Genomic DNA, 22,239 nt, shown 5'->3' on the forward strand with positions numbered 1-22,239 from the left:
TTGGGGTCTCGGGGGGCCTCAGCTCCCTGTGGTCTGGGCACAGCTGGGCCGGCGCTGCCAGCTGAGACGTGCGCTGTCCCCTCTAACCGTTCCACTTTTCACTCAAACGCTCGATCCCCGTGTGCCGGAGTGGCAGAGGCTTTGGTCTACTCGTGAGCTGATGACTGAAGAGGAACAAACGGATCGAACGCTAAAACCACAAAGAAACCTCCAGGGCACCAGAGTCCAAACAATGATGCTCTTTATTTCTCTCTCCAAGTAGGCTGCAAAGGGGTAACCCGCCACCCAGGAGCCATGTGGGTCAGGGCGCCTGGCTCACGAGGGAGGGATGGAACGTGAACTTGCTCTGAGGAATGGGGGGGGGACAGACCCTCTATGAGGGCTTCTCACGTCAGTGTGTTGCTGACTAGGATGGAGGCAGCACCCAGGAAAAATGCCGACTCCGCCAAGCGCCCGGTCCCTGACAGAGTCTCCTCAATTGTACGCTCGGGGGAGAAATCCTTCTCCAGAGAAAGAGGTCCTCCCTCGTTGCAATTAATAAAGTTACAACAACGAACATAATAGAAACTATTAGTTTTGAAAAATTTGGATCTCGGGGCTTCAGGGGGTACTTCGGATGGATACACGAACGTGCAGTTGCTCGTACAGTTCTTGTAAACAAGGAGTTCCCGTTCATTCAAACCTAGAGATACAGACATGAAAATCATTGATTTCAGGCTTCTGCTTGCGAGTATCAACACACACCTCACCAGTCTAACTAGCGCCACGTAGCACTGCGCCCTCCTTCTACATCTGCTTCTCTGATGCCTAGAATTCTTTCCTGGTAGAGAACGTCAAGTGAGGCCTCGAGAGGTTCTGTTCCTCCTTGAACAGGTTCTCCTGGAAATGTTTTTGTGTCCGCACTGCCACCTCACCTCTGCCTCGGGCTCTCCCCGATAGTCGCTGGGCACCTTGGCACGCAGCCGCACGCGTGACATGCCCTGCTCGGTACGTGCACTAAGACTCCCAGGGCTCTAGAAATATGGTGGCTCGTGTCCCGCAGGATCACACAGGCCCTGGTGTGGAGCACCCCAAAACCGTGACCCTCACCTGATTTTCTGCAGTTGGAGCGGCCCCTCGGCCAGACGTTCCCAGCTCTTGGCCCAACACAGAAACTGGCAATGTGCGCGTAGTGCCAACCTGCTCCCCAGCACAGACTGGACGCTCTATCCCAACCAGGGTCCCACAGTGACTGTGATCACCTCAGTGGCGGGCACACCCAACAGCCTCGGCCAGCCAGTGCCGCTGGAGCCAGGCTCCCTCTGAGGCCTCCTTCCCGAGTCCTTGAGTTCGAGTCCTCGGCTCTCGCTCATGAGCCTGCCCCCGGGGACCCGTGTTGACCCACGACTTGTTTCCCTGGGACTTGCCGCAGTTGATGTGCTGTTCACGGCTCTGGGGTTACAGAGAAGGAACGAACAGCCGGCTCCGGGCACTTGCTTTTCTTTCTTTGCCACGTAAAGGACTCTTGAAAGTTCCGTACCGTCCTGTGGAGCGCAGAATCCTAAGTCGGCCGCCGAGGGGGTTTCCAGGAAGGGTTCGTAACAATATCGGCAGCGTCAAAGTCCAGAAACAGAACTGGATGAAAACCCTCATTCCTGCTTTTCTTCCTCCATCAGGCATGACGAGCAGCCAGCGCCCAAGACAGCGAGTGTCTCGGTGTGTAAGCCATATGTTAACTTCGTCCGTCCTTGAACTTCGTTGTTGTCGTTGGACGTTGTGATTACGGACTCCTGCTTTGTCCTTTCGGTGTCTGGCTTCTCCTGCCTGCTTCGTGTTTGGGACACCGACCCCCGCCATGGCCCCTGTTGTATCCCGCCTGCTCGGTAGCTCTACGCTTCCCCGCTGACTGCGCCACGGCACGTGCGTGATGGGCATCAGGGCTGTTCCTGGCTCTTGTCTATCCCCAAGGAGCATGGCAAGGAATGTTCTGGGCCTCATCCAGAGGCGAGCGCGCAGGGTTCTTTAGAGCTGATAACGCCGCGTCTTCAGGGTGTGGACGCGTGGCTGCGGCAGATGCTGCCGAACACGCTGCCGGGCCTGCCGTACCTTTGCACACTCCGCAGGGTGGTGGACGCTTTGACGACTCGCCACCCCTGACTGGGCATTTGTGAATGCGGAACCGTTGCCTTGGGGGTACCGCATCAAGGCTCAGACTAGCGTTTCCACCAAAAACGATGATGCTGAGCTTCGTTGTGGAGACTTACTGCCCATGTGGGTATCATCTTCTGGTAACATCCTTCAAGCCGCTTTGCTCGAATTTCTGTGCAGCGATCTGCTTGTTCAACTGCTGATCTGTAGGACGAAGGTCATTGTATATGCCGCGTACAGCCCCTCCACAGAGCGCCTTTCACTGCTCTCTCTTCAACTCTGGCATCATTTTCACTGTCTCCTCAGTGTCTTCTCAAGAGCAGAAGTGCTGAGTTTTTATGTAATCACACCTGCCACTTTGGCTACATGTGACCAGCACGATATTGTTCGCTTTTCTCAAGTTCATAATTATCCAAGGATACAAAGATATTCTTCTACGTTTCCCTTCAGCTGACGTCTTAAAATTTATCTTCTTTAAATCCAATTCAGGGAACGTCTATGGTATTCCGAGTGTCAGACGCAGAACCCCACGAGTCATCAGGTGCGAACCACAGCCAGTTCTCATCCAGCCGGCGGCCTCCTTACTGCCCGTCGTCCAGTCACCCCGTCCCCATCCCTCACCTCCAGGAACCCTCAGCTTATCTCCTGCAGTTAAGAGACTCGTGTGGTTTCTCTCCCTCTCTGCTTTCAGCTTCTTGTGTTTTTCTTCCCTTCCCCTACATTAATCTGTTTTGTTTCTTAAACTCCACATGCCAGTAAAATCATGTGGCATTTGTCTCTCTGAGTGACTCATTTCTCTGAGCATAAGACACTCTAGTTGTAACCATGTCGTTGCAAATGGCAAGATTCGTTCTTTTCACGGCTGAGTAATACTCCATTATGTGTGTACACACACACACACACACACACACACACACGCACACACACGCCATCTCTATGCATTCTCTGGGCACTTTCCGTATTTCGGGGAGCGTGGACACTGCTGCTCTAAACATTGGGGTGCATGTGCCCCTTCGGATCACTGTTCTTTGGAGAAACGCCCAGGACCCCCTTGCTCTCTTCGTATTTACAAGGAGACCCACAAGACACCTGAAGTTCTGCTTTGGTGTAAAGTACATACGGTGACTAAGGTCCCATCTCCCACCAGCTGTGAGCGCAGACAAGCCTCCTTCCCTAAACCTGCGGGGCCAAAGTCATCAGAAAGCATGAAACCAGACACACCTGAGATCTCCTTCCCCCTCTAAAGGTCTATTCTTCAACCTTGACACCAACATCAGACTGTCTGAATTGACAAAAAGGTATAAATCATCTTGCGAGTTCAGAGCGCCATCCTCCAGTTTCTCTCCTCTCCCGCAAGATTGCCTCGGGCCCTCCAGCCCTTCCTAACCCCGGAACATCCCAGTATCTGGTTCAGCTTGCATGTGAGTGCACAGACACACACACACACAGACCTACTGAGAGTCTGACTGGAACAGGACGTTCTTAGATTAATTTGGGGAGAACAGCCACGTTCCGTCTACCGGGCTTCACCATCTAACCACGTAGATTTTTAATTGCCTTTCCGCTAAACGTTTTCCCTTTGACAACGGCATATTCAAAGCACTCGCAGGAAATACAGCAAGCTCCCGTGTAGCGTCGCTCAGTCACTTGCAAAGGAACATTTGGCGAGGGCACAGCGGGCTGTCACAGCCAGGGCACTGGCTTTCAGAACGGTCAGGACAGACAACAGTTGTATCGCCGCACTCCACCCTCAGACGGATGCACGGACGTCTTTGCCACCCAGATGCCAGCCACGGACCCTCGTCTGCACGCGCTCAGAACTAACCTGGGGTCTGCTTCTCGCAGTTGGTCATTTCGAGCACGGCCTCAACCGGGACCACGGACGGTCACCTCTGGGGTTCACCCTCCCTCGTTCCGCAGAAGCCCCAGACATTCGCTCAGGCTGGCGGATCGGTACCTGCTCCTCTTTACTGGCAGGAGCACCCGCAGGGCAGCCGTCCCAGGGCTTCCGTACCCTTTAAGCAGAGCAGAACAGCCGGGATGCTCCGGCCGGTCGTGTCGCGCATTCATCTGCTGTGAACAGCCACGCCGTTTCACTTGGTTACTCTGGGGAAACCCTCAGAAGTGCCATTCCGGGCACGCAGAGCAGCTGCGTGTTCAGTTTGTAAGAAACCGGACCCCGTCTCGGCTGCCCCAACTTCACTGTTGCTGGCGGTGTGTGAGAATGTGGTTTCTTTACTGTCCCGGCCAGCATTCGGGGCGGTCACTCTCTTCTACTTCGGCCACTCGGATTCAGGACGCCTAACTGTGTGTGTCAGTGTTCATTTTGGCAGTGGCGCAAGATGCTGAAAATCTGTTCATGGGTTTCTCTGCTACGTGTGACTCTGCATCGGTGAAATATCTCTTCGTGTCTTTGGCTTCGTTCTAGCGGGAGGGCTGCATTGTTTGCTGTTGAACGGCGAGAGCTCTGTCTGTGCTCGGGACCGCAGTCTTCTGTGGGGAGTGCGGGCTGCACGCTGGTGCGCCCGTGCGTAGCCTCTCCACCCTCCGAACAGGGCCTTCCGCACAGAAGCGCTTCTCATCGCTGGGCGTCCCCCACCACCAGTTCCCCTCTGTGGGTCACGCTCTGGCGGCCAGGCCCGGTCCTCTTTGCTTAGCCCCCGACGCCAACGTTCTCCTCGGCGCTCTCTCCTCCTGAAAGTCACAGACTGCACCTTTTACACTTAGCCCACGGTCCTTCGGAGGGAATTTTTGAATCCCAGTTGAGGTTTAGGTGAAGATGAATTTTTGCCCGATGCCTTTGAAGAGGCGGTCTTTCCCCACCGACGGCGCCGGCACGGTTGCCCAGAACCCCGGGGGTATGTGTGTGGAGTGTTTCTGGGGTGACAAGTGGTCACTGGCTGCCGGTGCTTCACGTTGCTCAGCTTAGGGGCCTGGGGAGTGGGGCGCCTTTCTCAGGGCCCGAGAGCCTCTGAGTGAGAGGCGAGAGCGTGCTGGGAGGGCCCGACTGCCTGACCTTTCTGCCTGAGCCCACGCTTGGTCTTGGCATCTGCGGGAGGTAGGTGTTGCCCTGATACGACCATGGCGTGTCCGCTTCCTGGGTCTGCTTATCTGGAAGCCTCTGGCAACGACCAGAATCAAATGGGCCACGAGGAACTACCCAGGTTACACAGGGCTGTCGACACACACGACCAGGCCTGCCAGGGACTAGAGCCTAGAGAATCAGCCACCCCCGAGCCCTCAAGACAGCTCAGGACATGTGCACACTGCAGCCTGCCCCGGCAGATTACAGGGCTGGGCTCTCCATGATAATGGCACTGCCCTTTGCTGGGCTGAGCCTACTGCTTGGGATGTGCTCCCAGGATGGGTCAGGGCGGGCCAAGGGCTGGTTCTGGGTGCAGAGAAAGAACTTATTGGACCTGCTCCCTGTAACGGACTCAATCACAAGGCGTAGGAAGGACAAACAGATACTTACGAATGGAGATTGTCAGGCAGCGCCTCAAATTTAAGGGACAGAGGTTAGATTGTGAACAGTAGAAATTGTTGATGGTCCAACAGTTGTAGCACCTCATATTGTAGGGCCCTGAGGGAAGACGCAGCCGCATCAGGCCCGCGTGTCTCTGCCCCGTTACCAGCCGGCTGCGCCCTGCCCTGGCAGCCGACCCTCCCCCTGCCTGAAGGCCCCTTTGCTGTTGGCAGCACAAGCTTCTGCACAGAAGCCGGGGCCTGTTCCTGCTCCCAGAGGCCAAGGGGGGGACCCTGCCCTCTGCAGATAAGCCTCAACTGCCTGAGGAACCTTGAGAGTCATAAATGGCTGGTGCCCTCCCAGAGGCTGCTGGATGCAGCCACCACTGCCTGCTCACATGAGGAAGTTCAACACCGTGTCTGCCATCTGCACTGATGACAAAGGTCTCTGCTGGCTAAGATGACAGAAATTCCCCTTCGAACTCCTTCTCTGACCGGGATATCACAGTAGATGCTTATTCCATTCCTGAGGGACTCGACATACTCACAATGCTGACTTGAAGCCATGACCAATGGCCAGCCGCCGGCTAGCAGCAAGGCGCAGAGGAGCATCATCTCCTGCAGAGGCTCGAACCTACGGGCGAGGAGACGCAGGGCACGCGTGTCAGCAAGCTCCGTGTGCACAGAGCGCCGCCCCCCGGCTGCATGTGTGCAGGAGCCAGGGGGGCACGAGCCGGGCTCCTCGGGGAAGGCAGCGCGTACCTGCTCGCGCCTCTGGGCTCCTCTCCCCACCTGCCCCTGCACCCCCGTCCAGCAGGGCCCAAGCTGCTCCACGCAGGGACTGGGGCTTGGCCTTTCCCAGCAGGAAGGCTGCGCTACCACCAGCGACTTCATCTTGGGGGAAGTCATCCCGCCTGCTCGCCCCCAGGCAGCGCTCGGCCCAGGCAGCCAGGTCCCGGGGCCGCCTCCACCTGGAGCTCGCCCGAGGTCCCCTGTGCCCCCAGATGCTCCTCCTTATGCACCCCTCGATCTCAAGAGCAACCTGGGGAAAGCGCCAGAACACTGTCCGCCTGGCTATTTCCTGCTCCCGCCAGCGTCTGGACAGACATGGGGGACAGGGCGTGACTACAGCGTGGAAGATGCCAGAAGCCTCCTTGCACACTGGCCACAGTGTGCCCCAGGAACGTTCTCCCCGAACCCCACCTCTGCGGAATCAGGTGGCCCCGAGGTGCAGGCCTCGGAGCGCCTGGGGCCCCCCACAGCTGAGCCCGGACCCTGGCCCTCTGCTCCAGGGCGGCCCCCGAGGCACCAGCAGCGCCTGCCTCTGCTCCAGCTCCCCTGGGGCCCCAGCGGCACCCCGACCTGTGCCGGCCCGGGGTCCTACAGGAACCCTCGTGCCCCGCCCCAGCAGCTTGTCGCCCTGGAGGCCCCACCTGCCTTTTCAGGGTCACGACCAGTCCTCGGCGCTCAGGGGACGCCTCACCGCATGGGGCAGGAGATGGGTCCTGCTGGAGACGGAGCCTGACTGGGGGGCAGCCTGGCACCTGCCTCACTGGGGCCGACCCTGAGCGCGGGGGAGGCCACCTGCCCGAGAGCGGGGGGCTCTGCGCTGAGGCCAGAGGTGACAGGCTGAGGCTGAGAGTCAGCGCCTGCCCCGCGAGAAGCACCTGCGCGAGGTGCTGGGGAAGGGGTGTGGGGGCTTGGGGCCGCCTTCCTGAGGGGCAGGGGTGCGGCCCGCCTTCCTGAGGGGCAGGGGTGCGGCCCGCCTTCCTGAGGGGCAGGGGTGCGGCCCGCCTTCCTGAGGGGCAGGGGTGCGGCCCGCCTTCCTGAGGGGCAGGGGTGCGGCCCGCCTTCCTGAGGGGCAGGGGTGCGGCCCGCCTTCCTGAGGGGCAGGGGTGCGGCCCGCCTTCCTGAGGGGCAGGGGTGCGGCCCGCCTTCCTGAGGGGCAGGGGTGCGGGCCGCCTTCCTGAGGGGCAGGGGTGCGGCCGCCTTCCTGAGGGCAGAAGGCCACCTGCACGAGGGGCGTCCACCTGCGTGTGGGGAGATGCCCTTCCTGACAGGGGGAAGCGGCCTTCTCGAGGGCGAGTCCCTGCCTGAGCAGGGGTGGCGGTGGGGGAGCCCCTGTGGGGACCAGCCCGCCTGTCCGGCAGGGGCGCGGCCGTCTGCTCGGGGCCACCGTCCGGCGGGGAAGCATCTGCCCGAGGAAGCGGCCGCCGGTCATGGGGGGCGAGCCCCCGAGAGGCGCCGCCTGTCCCCGCGGGGAGCGCCCGGCTGCGGGGGCGCGACCACCGGGCTGGGGACAGCACCTGGCTGGGGGGGCGGCGCCGTCTCTGTGGGGGGGAGCACCCTGGGGCAGGGGGTGGTGGCCCCTACGGGGGCGTGTGTGAGCCCTTGGCCCAGGTGGACGTCGCCGTGCGGGGCGCAGGGAGCCGCTGCCTGAGGGAGGCGGCCGCCTGCTGCGCGAGGAGCGCGGTCTGAGGGCCGCGCGGCCTGTCAGGGAGCGGGGCGGTTGTCGGCGGAGAGGCGGCCGCTGTGGGGGAGCAGCCGGCGGAGGGGAGCGGCCGCGCCTGTGGGGAGCCCCCGGTGGGGGCGGGGCCGCCGGGGCACACGGCCCGCCGCGCCGCGGAGGAGAAGCTGCCCCCGGCCGCCCGCCGCCGCCGCCGCTGTCCCACCCGGGGAGGACGCGCCCTCCACGGCAGCCGCTCCCGGCCGCGCGCCCCGCCTGCCTCCCGCCGCCGCCCCCGCAGTCCCTTCCCGCGCCCGCCTGCCGGCTCCCGCAGCCCCCCGTCCACACCCGACCCTCGACGACCCCCGAGAACCTTCTGGAGCCCCGGACGTCGGGGCCTGAGGCCGCGGGCACAGCGGGCTTCAAGGCACAGCCGAAGCAGCTGAGCGAGACGACCCTCCGCACCACAGCGGCGCGTCCCACAGCTGGAGCGCGACCCGGAGGCCGTCCGCGCGGGCGCGCCCAACTCCCGTGGGGCCCTGCGCGCGCACGCCCGTGCGCATGCGCTCTCAGACGCGCGGGATTCCAGAAGCTTCGGCAGGCTCCGAGGGCCCCGCCCTCCAGGGCCGGGAGGCGGGAACCGTTCCAGAGGTTTCCGGGACGGTGGTCGCCGGCCCGCAGCAGCAGCAGCAGCAGCAGCGTCGCTGACAGAAGGTCGGGCGTCTCCGGGGCGGGGGAGGGGCGCGGAGGCCGGCCGGGTCCGCGGGGCCTGGGCGGGCGCGGGGCGGGCGCGGGGCGGTGGGGGGGGGCGTCGCTCCGCACGGGGGTCGCAGCCCCGGCGGGGCCCTGGGGGAGCGCTTCGGCCCGGCTCTGCGCGTCCTCCCGCGGGCCGCTGGCTGCGGCGGAGCGTGGTCTCGCCCTCCTGGTCTCGCGGACGCGGAGCGGAGCCTGCGCCGCCGCGCTCGGCCCTCCTCGCGGGGCTGCCGCGGCCGCCTTTCGTCCGCCCGCCCTTGGGGCCGTCCTGTCGGGCGCTGTTTTGTCGCCTTGTCCTTCCCACGCTGTCCGCTGTCCCAGACACCTGCCGTCCTCTCCCGGGGGTGCTGGGGGCGGGGCTGCGGGGCCGCGGGGGTGATCGTGGCCGCGCCCCGTACCCCGTGCCCCGGGTCGCCGGGGACTCCCTTCTGCTCGGCGCCACTCGTCCGAAGAAGCGGCTCTGAGCTCCTCCGGCCCGTGGGGACGCGAACCCTCCACGACTAGCCGCGAGACCTCGCTGCGGGGGCAGGCGCTGCCCGGGGCCGGGGGCCCTCCGGGAGCAGAGGGCCCGGGCGTGGGCTTAGCTGCGGGGGTCCCAGCCCCTCCGCGCCCGCCCTTCGGGCCACCTGATCCCGCAGGGGGGAGAGGGGCGGGGGCGGGCCTGGCAGGAGGTTCCTGGGCCCCACTGCAGCCTCCGCGCGAGGGAGGCTTCTGGCACGTTCCACACCCGCCTCCCCTTCCCAGAAGACGCTTGTCAGGACGCCGGTAGGAGCAGGGAGTGTCGGAGGGACGGTGTCCTGGCACGTGCCCAAGCTGCTCTTGACGGTGCGGCCAAGGACTACCTCAGGAGAAGCATCTGCGGGCACAGGACCGGGGCCGAGCTCCGGGTGGAGGCGGCCGCAGGGCCTGGCTGTCTGCGCGGAGCGCTGCCTGAGGGAGAGCAGGCAGGGGGACTTTCCTCCGGACGGGGGCAGCCGTGACAGAGCCTTCGTGCTGGGAAAGGCCTGCTGTGCCCCGTCCCTGCCTGCAGCAGCTTGCGGCCCTGCTGCGTGGGGATGCGGGGGCCGGTGGGGAGAGGCGCCGGGAGGCGCGCGCGGCTGGCCGGCCGATGCTGACCCTCCCGAGGAGCTGTGCTCTCTGCTGATGTGCAGGGAGCGGTGGCACCCCCGGGGCGTCTGTGCTGTTGGAGGGGGCGGCTGTGTAGCACGTGCCGATAACTGCGTCAAGAGAGCATCCTTGCAGTTGTGATGGACGTTTTCGGAGCCATTGACTCGGAATTGTAAAGGAGATGGGAGTTGCTACCGCAAACGTGTGCGGTGTGTTTTGTCATACACGCAGTAGTAAAGGGAAGTTCCAGTCAATAGTGGACGAAATGGAGGTTACACGTTATGTGCCTTTTCAAAACTATGTTCTGCTGTACCTCAAAGGGTAACTCCTCCGGGTGCGGGATCCTAGGTAGGCGCGATCTGTCTTCCAACCCGGGACATGTTTCGTTACACTCCTTTGGCTTGCTTGGTTTCTGACATGAAGCCCACTGTAGTTCCCCTGCTTGTTTCTTTGCACGGGTTCCTTAAAGTTTTCTCTGATTGTCTGTGACTTGAACACGCTCAGGTGTAGGTAAAATGTCTCTGTGTGTGCGTGTGTGTGTGTGTGTGTGTGTTCATCTTGTTCGTTTGGGTGGTGGCACGCGTAGTGTTCTCGAAGCTTCCAGAGTCTTGCCAGTGATGTCTATCAGTAGCATTGGAAAGGCCTTAGCCGTTAATATGTCAGGCGATTCTTCTGTGGCCTTCTGTCCTCTTCCTTTTGGTCTTTCAACTACCTGTATGTTATTTCACATCACCTCCCCACAGTTCTTCCATATTCTATTCTGTTTTCTCATTGTCTGTTGCCTTTGTTTTTCGGCTGGGGAGACTTCTACTGACCCGTCTTCAAACTCACCGAGTCTTTCCGAATGTGTCTCGAATCCATTGATGGGCCCTCTCCAGCCTTCGGCATCTCTGCCACACTGGTTTTGGCTTCCAGCATTTCCATTTGACTCTCAGTTTTTTCATCTCTATGCTCACATTATGTATGTGTTCTCGCGTGTCATCTGCATTTTCCACTGGGGTTCTTCGTGTTCCAATCCTAGTCCTGTCACCTCCCTCTCTAATGACTGTGATAGATCTGTTACATAGGTCTTGTCCTCGTGTGTGCTTTCCCTCCGCAAAACTGTTTTCTTGGCTTTGGCACTTCTTGTATTTCTGGTTGAAAGCCGACGCGTGGAGCTGGTTAGTAGGAACTGCTGTAAATAGGCCGTGGGCATGACGATTCATGCTACTTGGCCTGGGGTTGGACGCTGTAATGTTTGCTGCAGCTCTGCTTCCTTAGGGTTCACATTCTTGAGTGTCCTTGCTTTTGTCTCCTGTTGTAGCTCGCATCTTTCCTGTGCATTGCTCCTAGGGCGGAGGGTGTGTTTGGTGGCACTTTCAGCAGTTATCCTTCCAAAAGCAAAAGAAAGGGCTTGGTGGCCAAGTGCTTGGGGCTGGATGCGGACTCTTGTGAGAACGGGAGATTCCCGAGGACTGCTGCTACACCCAACCTCCGGCATGTTTTCAAAATCAGGTGTAAGATCCTCCTGGCTGACAGCTCCAGCAGCTTCTGCTCCAGGTCAGCGTGTTTCACCGCGTCCTGGCAGGGTCCCCCCTGGCTCAGCGGATTTGGACTGTCACTTCGGTGACCTCAGTTTTCTGAGGGGCTACGAAATGTGGTTGGTTTCCAGTTTGGCAGGTGTTTAATTTTGGGAGTGATGGCCCCAAGCTCCTACTATGTAGGGCTAAATGCTCCAGGCTTCCTCTGTCAGTGCAGATGAAGCGGAGGTCGTGGGACTACAGAATGGGGTAAGAAGAGAGCGTCAAGGAGAACAGGCTCACGGGTCACGGGGAATGGCGGTCATTAATCCTGGCGGTCAGCGGGAATGAAGGGGCACCACTGAAGCGAGACAGCCGGGAGTGAACAGTCACATAGGAAAACGTGGAGAAAGAAAGCTGTTTCAGGAGCCTGGGGTGTAAGGTAAAACGGAAACAGAAATGCAAAGTTGAACCATCCAGAGGGATATTAAAAAGAACAGGGATGACACATCACACAAAGAATCAGTCCACTCTGCACTATGATCAATGTACGTAGTGATCTAAAGCAGAGAGAGATTCTGAGGGAGTTCACACCCAGCATACCAATCATCTCAATAAATGTCAGTGGCTTAACTCGCTTACTAACCGGTGTGTGGGTAGATAGGGCCTATGCTCAGTGGCTATAGTGAGTGAGGTGGGCCGTGGGCACAGTTGGTGTCAGGAAGCAGGAGGGTCTGGAGTGGATGGTGAGGGTGAGCGTGGCTGGACCTGGGATCTGGTTGACATGGGAGGTGGGCCATAAAATGGGTTACCAGACGATGGAATGTGTCAGTAGGTGTCCCCCCTCCCAGAGAGACCTCACTCCCTCCCTGATCCTGGACTCCTGGTCCCATTGGCAGTTAGGCCTGACCCTGGGGCCACAGAGCTGAGCACATCGTCCAGTTCCTTGTGTCCAGGATCAGGCATCGCTGGAAATGACGATCCTGGTCATGGCCCTGCCATGCGTGGAGACAAATGTCACCAAACAGGTAAGTCGGGCCGCCGGCCTCCTGACTGGGAGAAGAAGGCAGGCCAGCAGGTGTTGAGTTGCAGACATGGCAGGGCCACCCATAATGGACACTTTCAGGGCCCCAGGTGGTTCTGGGCAGTGGAAAGCAGAAGCATCAGGGAGCAAGAGATGGTCAGAACAGCCAGCTTGCGGATTTGGTCACCTCACGGGAGAGTCTCTCATCTTGGGGCTCCCCGGGCAGAGACAGGCAGGAGTGCTAGAATCCTGGTGTCTTCCCTAGCACCCTGCTGTCTCCTCGATGTCCCGTCAGACTGCCTTCCTGGGAGAGGTCATGATGGGAGCCAAGCCTGGCCTGGTCCGCATGGGACCGTCCAGGGCTGTGTCTGAGAACGGGAGCAGCTGCGAGACGGTGACCAGCTTCTCTCCCGGGAGCATGTCCTGCCCTAATACAGACCCAACAGCGGGCTACTGCGCAGGGGTCAGGGCGCAGGGCCTGGAGGGATTGAGGACAGCGCAGCTAGTGCTGGAGGAGGTTCGGCGGCCCACGAAGCTGAGTGGGAAGGGCCGGGAGAACAGATGGCAAATCTGCTGAGCTGCCGAATGTGAGATGCCAAGTGTGTGTGTGTGCATGTGTGTGAATGTGCCTACGAGCGTGTGCATGTGCGTGCATGTGCGTGTGCTTGTGTGTTCATGTGCACGTGTGAGCGTGGGGAGGGAGGGTTCTTCTCTTGAAAGGCACGGGTGGGCAGGCAGGTGGTTCCGGTGTCCGTGTGCACTGGTGTGTGTCTGTGTGTGTACATGTCCATGCCGTGTGTCTGGGTGTGGGTGTGTGAGCGAGGCACAGCCTGGGGGAGGAGGAGGGAAGCCCAGGAGGGAAGACAAAGCACTCCAGACCCACGTGGAGGAGGGAAATGATGGTGCTGGGTGTTCATCTGACAGGACCGGGGACTGTAACTACCCACTTCGGGTTTTTTTCCTCCTTTTAGATATAACACTGAGGTGTCATCTATGTGAGGCAGAGAACAGCTTCCGCTGCACCCAGGAAAAAAATGTGCCCTGAGTTACTCTGAGTAAACTGAGTTACTCTGTTTCCATGAATAAGGATCTCGGCTTCTCCTGGGGTTCATAGGCAGGTCAGTAAATGCTAACAGGAATTAGGGTCTGTCCAGGTTTTCTCAATAGGGAATAACTAATATAAAAGTGACCTTTAAACAAATTGGAGAACAACGTCCTGAGGCATCAGGACCGAAATCCGGTGGCAGAGGACACCAGCTTTTGGAAGGCCAGTGCCGACATACAGCAGACCACAAAGAGTTGGACCAGGGTAAAGTGGGGTGCAGGAGGAAAGTGGTCGTGGTGTATTTGTTTCTGTTTTTATAGAATGTGTGTATCTACCCTGGAAAGAGAGTTAGAGGGCAAGAGGGGTCCTTAGGGGAGGGGCAGAGGGAGAAAGAGTCCCAAGCCGACTCCCCACTGAGCCCGAAGATCACCCTGAGCTGAAACCAAGAGTTGGACGCTCCACTGACTGAGCCACCCAGGCGCCCCTATTTGTACTCAATTTTAAGTGAAAAATGAAGCTGTAATAATTTCACCTGTCCCATGGGGAGTAGCTTCTACAAGAGAGCTACATAATCAGGGGTGTGAGCGCACTATATGTTCGGGAACGAAGGCGTACGCTGTTAAATGTTTGCAGACCATCGTTCTGTTACAGGCAAATCACCCAAGACCTTCTGGCCACACAATGCTCCCCTTGGAAGAGGAGTCTGGAGGCCCAGCACCAGACAGCAGAGCGTGGTCAGGACTCGGGAACTCCGATGCAGCATGGCAGCCACTTCCGGTGGTCCTGCCGACGAACGGAAACGTGTGGGGTGCAGAGTGGAGGCTGAGGACCCGCGCTCGTCCCATGGCAGACTTCACAGGCTCCTAGGGAAGAGTGAATGGCACGAGAAACTAAAGATGAGGGGAAGCCAGAAGAGTGCCCAGCCACAAGCGCCGACCCACGCTGTCCCTGAGAAGTGCTTGGCAACAGCTTGGGGCCCTGGCTGGAGGCTCATTGACAGTCCAGAGCTGATCCCTGGGCCATAGCCCAGATAAGCAAAAGTCCCAGCTCCCGAGTGTGTCCCCTGGCTACCAAGGCCTGGACTCCCTGCTAGTGACATGCTGAGGCCTAGGAGCCTCTGTGGTCCCAAATGGAGAGCCGAGCCCCAGGTTCCCAGTACGCATGCACAGGCCAGGCCTGGGGAAGAAGGGGTTGTGGGGCGGCCATCTCCTGGCCACTCTGTAGGCAAGCCTTCCCCATCCACAAGAGCAGTTCCTAACACTAAGTCCTGTCCATTTTCTCCTCGGCGAGGGCTCCTGACTACCTCCTAGACAGAGGGGACCTCTTTAAGCCCGGGCCTCTGAGCAGGGAGAACCAGAAGGTCAGGGATGGGCAGGTACTGACAGAACGTGCTTTGGGGGCTGATTCCTTTCTCTCTGTGTGTATTTGCTCTTAGGGATATATCCACGTTTCTACTATGTTTCAAAGCAGTGCTCAAAGGGTTGTCCGCTGGGTGACTCGTTGGATCCGTTGGGCAACTCGTTGGATTGGATAGCCAAGACCTTTGTCCCCTTAAAGCCTACACCTTTTCTGCATGCAAGGAGCTATCATGGGATGTTATGCAATGGAGAGGAGCCGGACCCAGTGTACAGACGAGCCGGGAGCACAAGCCTCGCAGGGAGCAGCCGTGTTGGGCTGGTTCTCTTCCCTACCCTGTCCTCTGGGCTCAAGGAAGTCAGGCTGCCCTGAGCCACGGAGCATGCATCAGGCCCTGTCTTCTGGAGCATGTCACAAAGGAAGCACACTTGCTGCCGATGCCTGGAACCTGTTGCATCAAACTTGTTTTCTGCTGAATAACTCATGGTCTGACTTTCGAGGGGTGTGAGGGGAGCTGGGTGGGGACCACGTCCAGTGGGCCTGGCCCGTAGCTTGCCTTTGGAGCAAGTCCATCCCCTGACAGTGATCTTGTTTACAAAGGTTCTCTTTGAAGAGAGGCCTTGTAGCTCTGTTCATTGCTGCCACGCTTCCTCCTCTTGGTCTTTGAAGGCTTCAGTCCTGGTGGAGGGGAGCCCTAGTGGTACCCATGGAGAGTAGTGCTCAGATGCTTCTGGCGTTGGAAGACCCCGGGCCAGCAGGAAGACTGGAGGAGCGGGGCGTGGGACACCCAGGAGTGAAGGACCCAACACGAGGTGGGGGACAGCATCCAGGGACAGCCCAGCTCCGATGGCAGAGCAGACCACAGCTGCTCTCTCTGGGCTCCTCCACGCAGACTCTGGGAGACGGAACAGGGGAAATTCTGTGCAATGAACTTGGACTCTGCCCAGCACCCAGCAGAGGTATGTGGGCTCACAGGTGTGCCCATGTTCCTTCATCCATCATCGGGAACATGGGTCCAGTAGCCGGCAGCAGGGCCGGGTACCTCCCCTTGCTGAGTGCCGCTGCTCCTGGGAGCACAGCCTGGGGAGTGGGCGGTGTGGGTTCGGGCGAGGCAGCAGTGCTGCCAGCTGGCCGATATCCCCATGCTAGAGCATGCGCGCCCGTGAGCTTCAGCACCTCTGTGTTGGCTTTCAGACCTAGAAAAACGAGAGTCTGAGATTGCACTTTGAGTCTAGGAAGCCATCTTCCAAGGGGAAGACAACTCTCTGAAGCTCCGTGAGCTGCCCATCCCTCTTCTCTGATGTCTGGACTTGGTGGGTCACACAAGGGCCCATGGGAGGAGCTCAGGAGTCGAGGCTTCAACTCTTGCCCACCGGAGGCTGCCGGGGACCTGTCCCCTGATTGATACTCGTGCAGCTGCTGGCACGTTCCTGAACATGCAGGCTCTCTGCAGCCTCTGCGTCTTTGAACGACATGTCCATCTGTCTGAAACATCATTCTGTTCCAAGCACTTAGAAACCTTCCACTACCTCCTCCTTTGTACAGAACGGGTATGACCACGAGGCATCAGGAGCCCAAGAAGGCCGGGGGCCAATGTAACTGTGAACGAGAGAGATATGGAAGCTAACCAAGCCTGGGCAGATGAAGGCAACGGGTAGGGTATGAGAAAGTTCGGCTTCCTCCAGCAAGGGGAGCACGGTCCATGGTACACAGGGTGTCGCGTCCTCTCATCTGAGAATATCGGGTGAGAACCCTATGATTGTCTACATTCACATAACATGACTTTCTAAAAATTCCAGAGTATAAGGAAATTTCAATCACGTAATAAAAGTTACCTACCCAAAATGTAAAACAAATGCCAAAACTCAGAATTCATATGACCTTTCCAGTATTATCTCATAAATACCTGCTAAAATACTAAAATTTGCCCAAGACAGAAGGAAACCAGATACAATGAATAACAGAGTGGCATATATTAAGGAGTTAAGAGACAGAAATATCTCTATTCATATCATTTTCCACTGTGTATCATTAGCTTGGGGTGCTGTGTTTAGTTTTCTGATTGGGAAATTAATAATGTCCTTTACAGAGAATTTAGCATGAGAAGTATGGAGGTCGGGGGGTGCCTGGGTTGCTCGGTGGATTAAAGCCTTCAGCCTTCGGCTTGGGTCATGGTCCCGGGGTCCTGGGATTGAGCACTGCATCAGGCTCTCTGCTCGGTGGGGAGCCTGCTGCTGCTTCTCTCTGTCTGCCTCTCTGCTTACTTGTGATCTCTCTTTCTGTCAAATAAAATCTTTTAATAAAAGATACAATGAATAAGTGGAAATAGACCACTAGGGGTGTTAAACACTGTAAATAATAGATACAGAATTCAAAGTAAAATTTTTAAAAACTTCTGTTTAATGTATTATTTGTTTCTGGGGTACAAGTTTGTGAATCGTCAGTCTAACACAATTTACAGCACTTCCGCATACCTTCCCCAGTGTCCATCATCAGCCACCCCATCCCTCCCACCCCCCTCCACTCCAGGAATACCTTCGGTATGTTTCCTGAGATCAAGAGACTCTCTTATGGTGTGTCTCCCTCTCTGGTTTTGTCTTGTTTCATTTTTTCCTCCCTTCCCCTATGACCCTCTGCCCTGTTTCTCAAATCCCACATGCCAGTGAGATCATATGAAAAGTCTCTTTCCCTGATTGAATTATTTTGCTTAGCATAAAATCCTCTAGTTCCATCCACCCTGTTGCCAATGACGGGATTTCATTTTGTGATGAGTGCGTAATATTCCATTATGTATATATACCACATCTGTATCCATTCTTCTGTTGATGGCCAGCTAGAGTTTTTCCATAGTTTGGCTATTTTGGACGTTGTTGTTATGAACATGGGGTGCATGTGCCCCTTTGGATCACTGCATTTGTAACTTTAAATACCTAGTAGTGTGATTGCTGGGTCATAGGGTAGCTCTATTTTCAAGTTCTGATGACCCTCCATACTGTTTTCCAGAGTGGCCACACCAGCTCGCATTCCCACCAACAGTGTAGGAGGGATCCCCTTTCTCCGCATCCTCACCAGCATCTCTCGTTTCCTGACTTGTTAATTTTAGCCATTCTGACTGGTGTGAGGTGGGATCTCACTGTGGTTTTGATTTGTATTTTCCTGATGTTGAGTGATGTGGAACATTTTTTCATGTGTCTGTTGGCCATTTGGATGTCTTCTTTGCAGAAATGTCTGTTCATGTCTTCTGCCCATTTATTGATTGGGTTGTTTTTCCTTTGGGTCTTGAATTTGATAAGTTCTTTATAGATTTTGGATAATAGCCCTTATCTGATAGGTCATTTGCAAATGTCTTCTCCCATTCTCCCATTAGTTGTCTTTTCATTTTGTTGACTGTTTCCTTTACTGTGTAAAGGATTTGATCTTGATGAAGTCCCAATAGTCCATTTGTGCCCTTGCTTCCCTTGCCTTTGACGATGTTTCTAGGAAGAAGTTGCTGCAGCTGAGGTCAAAGGGGTTGCTGCCTGTGTTCTCCTCAAGGATTTTGATGGATGCCTGTCTTGTATTGAGGTCTTTCATCCATTTTTGAGTCTATTTTTCTGTGGTGTAAGAAAATGGTCCAGTTTCATTTTTCTGCACGTGGCTGTCCAATTTTACCCAACATCATTTGTTGAAGAGACTGTCTTCAAAGGAAGACTTCACTGTATCCAATGGAAATTGGATAGTCTTCCCTGCTTTGTCAAAGATTAGTTGACCATAGAGTGGAAGGTCCATTTCTGGGCTCTCTATTCTGTTCCATTGATCAGTGTGTCTGCTTTTGTGCCAATACCATACTGTCTTGATGATTACAGCTTTGGGTTTTTTTTTTTTTAAGATTTTATTTATTTATTTGACAGAGAGAGATCACAAGTAGATTGAGAGGCAGGCAGAGAGAGAGGGGGAAGCAGGCTCCCTGCTGAGCAGAGAGCCCAATGCAGGGCTCGATTCCAGGACCCTGAGATCACAACCCAAGCCAAAGGCTGAGGCTTTAACCCACTGAGCCACCCAGGCTCAGGGTCTTTTCTGGTTCCATACAAATTTTTAGAATTATTTGTTCCATTTCTTTGAAAAAAAGTAGAAGGTGTTTCAATAGGGATTGCATTAAATGTGTAGATTGCTCTAAGTAGCCTAGATATTTTCACAATATTTGTTCTTCCAATCCATGAACATAGAATGTTTTTCTATTTCTTTGTGTCTTCCTCAATTTCTTTCGTGAGTATTCTCTAGTTTTCTGAGTACAGATTCTTTGCCTCTTTGGTTAGATTTATTCCTAGGTATCTTACAGTTTGGTGTGCAATTGTAAATGGGACTGACTCCTTAATCTCTCTCTCTTCTGGCTTCTTGTTGGTGTCTAGAAATAGAACTGATTTCTGTGCATTGATTTTATAACCTGCCCTTTCACTGAATTCGTGATGGGACTTCATTCATAATAGTAAATAAACTGGGAACCACTTATATGCCCCTCAGGAAGCAAGTGGTTAAGCCAGCTGTGGTGTATCCACACTGTGGAACATTTCTCAACAATGAAAGGGTTGAAATAGTGGCACATGCAACAACCTGAATGAAACTCAAGGGAATTATTTTGAGTGAAAAAGTCACACTCCCTACATACTATTGGGTTCTTTTTGCAGAAGAGTCCCCCAAATGATACAAGCTTTGTATCAGAAACAGAACAGGAACAGCCAGAAACCCTGAGCTTGTGATGGGAAATCCTTACAGCAGAACCCCCTGCGAGGGAGAAGACAGCCGCTGCTGCGTGGCGACGGCGGACGGATCACTGCGTGGTGCGTGGTGAGCTCTTGTTCTTCACTCGCGCCTCTATCTGACAAATAAGAAAATGAAGGCATGATTGAAAGCATATTTCAAACTTGCCGCAACTGTAAAAGCTAAGTTAGAGCACTCCTTCTCTTTGGGACACATATAGAAAAAAAAAAAAAGTTTAGATCTGCACCATTTGAGAGGGTCTGGTGTGTCTCCCTGCGGGGTAGCTCCTTGCCTTGTTCGATCTATCAGAAGCACGTCTGGGCCTCCAGAAGGAGCTGAGGAAGCACATGGGACTGGGATGGAAAGTTCTGTGGCTGTCCAGTGCTGCCTCCTCGCTCATGGTCAGAGCCTCAGACCTGCTCTTGGCCTTCTTTATGGCAAACAGAGCAAGACGGAAGTCTGGTCACCCCCACAGACCACTTAGACAAGCGGAACTGAAGAGATACGTTTGGTTTTCAAGCAAAGGAACCCTTTTCCCTGACAAATCCAAATAACCTAAACAGTAATGTTAGTTTGCTTGGAGCTGGGGAAACAGGAAGCTAGAGGAGAGGTTTTGTGATCCCAAACCACAGCTCTCGGACTTTGCTGGGCTCCGCACGTCACCTGCGGTTGGTTAAGATGCCATCAGCCACCCAGGCACCCCATTCCTATTCCTCTTATCTTTTAAAATTTAATCAAGAAAATCCATCCCCCAAGTCCTAACAGTGGGACACAGCTGAATTAACCTTACAGCGTGTCCTCTTCTGTGTGAGCATGGTCTTCGCAGCCCCCGTGAGGTTGGGAAACTCTGGCCACAGACCCCATGGTGCAAACAGCCCTAGGCACCCTCCTGTGGCCCCAGTGCCGACCAGCCCTGGCCATCCTCTCCACAGACCACAGCATGTCTGAGGCCCACTGATCGGCTGGGGGGCCACAAGCTTTGCCCCCGAGCTACCCCAGCCCCCCGGCGTCTCTCCCTTTCCTCCGACCTGACTTTCCACTCACTGTTCTGTCTCCGATGCTTGCTTCCTTCTCCCGCTCCCCCCAACCATTCCCTACCAGCTGCCTCCCCTCCCTTTCCCCCGGCCACTGCAGGGACACTGCAGGGACAGCAGTGGTGTGCCCCAGAGTCAGCCGTCCGACTTTCAAGAATTTGGGGAGCTTTCGGTAAGGATGGTCATATGTCAAGTTAAGTTCTATCACCTTGCAATTTAATAAGCCATATTACAACAAAGGTGATACTCAGAACTGACTACTTCGGATTATTTTGCCACATGTGACCATCATCTAGTCTCTTGTGGTGGCTCTGCCCACTGCACCTGACGGCGGGGCTGTGACGTGGCGGCGCCTCCGTGTTCCTCTTCCTCACTCAGGGCCCAGGGGCATGACCCTGGCAGCAGAGGTCAGCCAGAGGGGATGGTCCACACCACAGAAATCGGCAGATCATCAGAGAAAACCACGTCTCAATGGATCCTTTTTGGGGTTATTTACACTTAAGAAAGTGACAGGGAAACGCTGATCACGCAGGAGTGATTGTTACCACTGTGAGTGGCCCCAATCTGGCGGGATGTCCTCTTCCAGAATTTGAAAACCAGTATCCACTCGCACAGAGAATTCACAGACAGTGTTGATGAGTGACCCTCACCTGCGACGTCTGTATTGTTCCACATTCCTCTTAGCCTGTGATACAGAGGGAAATATCAGTCAGTACTTCAGTCAGAATGGGCACTTCCCTTGTGCTGCAAGAAACCCAGCAAGGCACCTGGCCACATCTGTTGGCCGTCGGGGGGGACCATAAGGAGTACTGTGCATTTTTTCATTCTTCATGACTGGTGTGCTACATGTCTTTTATATGCATATAATTTGTAGTAAACTTAAGCACATGTGTACAACTGCATGGTTTTGTGGACGAGCTGCTGGTTTAACCTTCCCCAGTGCACCCCTCCTGTCTACTGTGCATCTTGTCTTGTGGATGCCTCTCCCTTCTTCGGCCCTTTCTCTCTCTCATATCCCCCCCATATGATTCCTTCTTGCTTCAGGTGGCCTAGACTCTCCATACCCTTGATCAGTTCTTCCAGTTAACGGCACCAAAGGTCACAGTGTTCATGACATTTCTCCCTTCCCCAGAAGTCTTGATGCCGGTGTCAACACAGCTTTCTGGGGAATTCTGGGATACAAGAGCTCTGGGATGGTGGCCAGACTTTAGAGGTCACCGAGCATTTCCCACCCAAACAGTGTTTGATCCTCAGGGTCAGCCTAGAGGAAGCCCCACAACCTAAGGTGGGAGACCAGGGCTCTTAGCCTTGGTGCCGTGCTCGGCACTCCCACTAAACTGCACTGCCAGGCCTTGGACCAGACCCTGAGATTCCCAGCTCAGGCCTGCCTGTCCATGGCTGCTTCTGGAGATGGGGCTCCCTTGGGGGGAGATGGCTGGCTCAGCTGCCACCCGGGACTGCTCCGGTGGACTTGGCAGCCCAGGGAAGATGAAATCACAGGCTTCCAGATCCTAGGTCACATGCACACAGACATCTGGTCTACCATGCAGGTGTCCACTACTACTGGATACTCACAGCCATTGCCGTGGCTGCTGGGGGACCGACTGTGTGCCGGCCACTGAAGGTGACCAGTTGGAGCCCCTCTA

General features: G+C 56.2%; 1 protein-coding gene across 1 annotated transcript; it reads right to left on the reverse strand.

The window, feature by feature from the left end:
• Nucleotides 1-224: 224 nt before the first annotated feature.
• Nucleotides 225-8,555, reverse strand: GML (glycosylphosphatidylinositol anchored molecule like). Its single transcript, XM_082720602.1, has 4 exons — nt 8,412-8,555; nt 6,141-6,226; nt 5,603-5,710; nt 225-682 (listed from the first exon to the last, which is right to left on the reverse strand). Exons 2-4 carry the CDS (start codon nt 6,205-6,207, stop codon nt 387-389), a joined length of 471 nt encoding a protein of 156 aa, XP_082576728.1. The 5' UTR covers nt 6,208-6,226; nt 8,412-8,555; the 3' UTR covers nt 225-386.
• Between the last annotated feature and the right edge of the window lie 13,684 nt (nt 8,556-22,239).

Source organism: Mustela nivalis, assembly GCF_964662115.1.
Source record: "Mustela nivalis genome assembly, chromosome: 2".
Lineage (NCBI taxonomy): Eukaryota > Metazoa > Chordata > Mammalia > Carnivora > Mustelidae > Mustela > Mustela nivalis.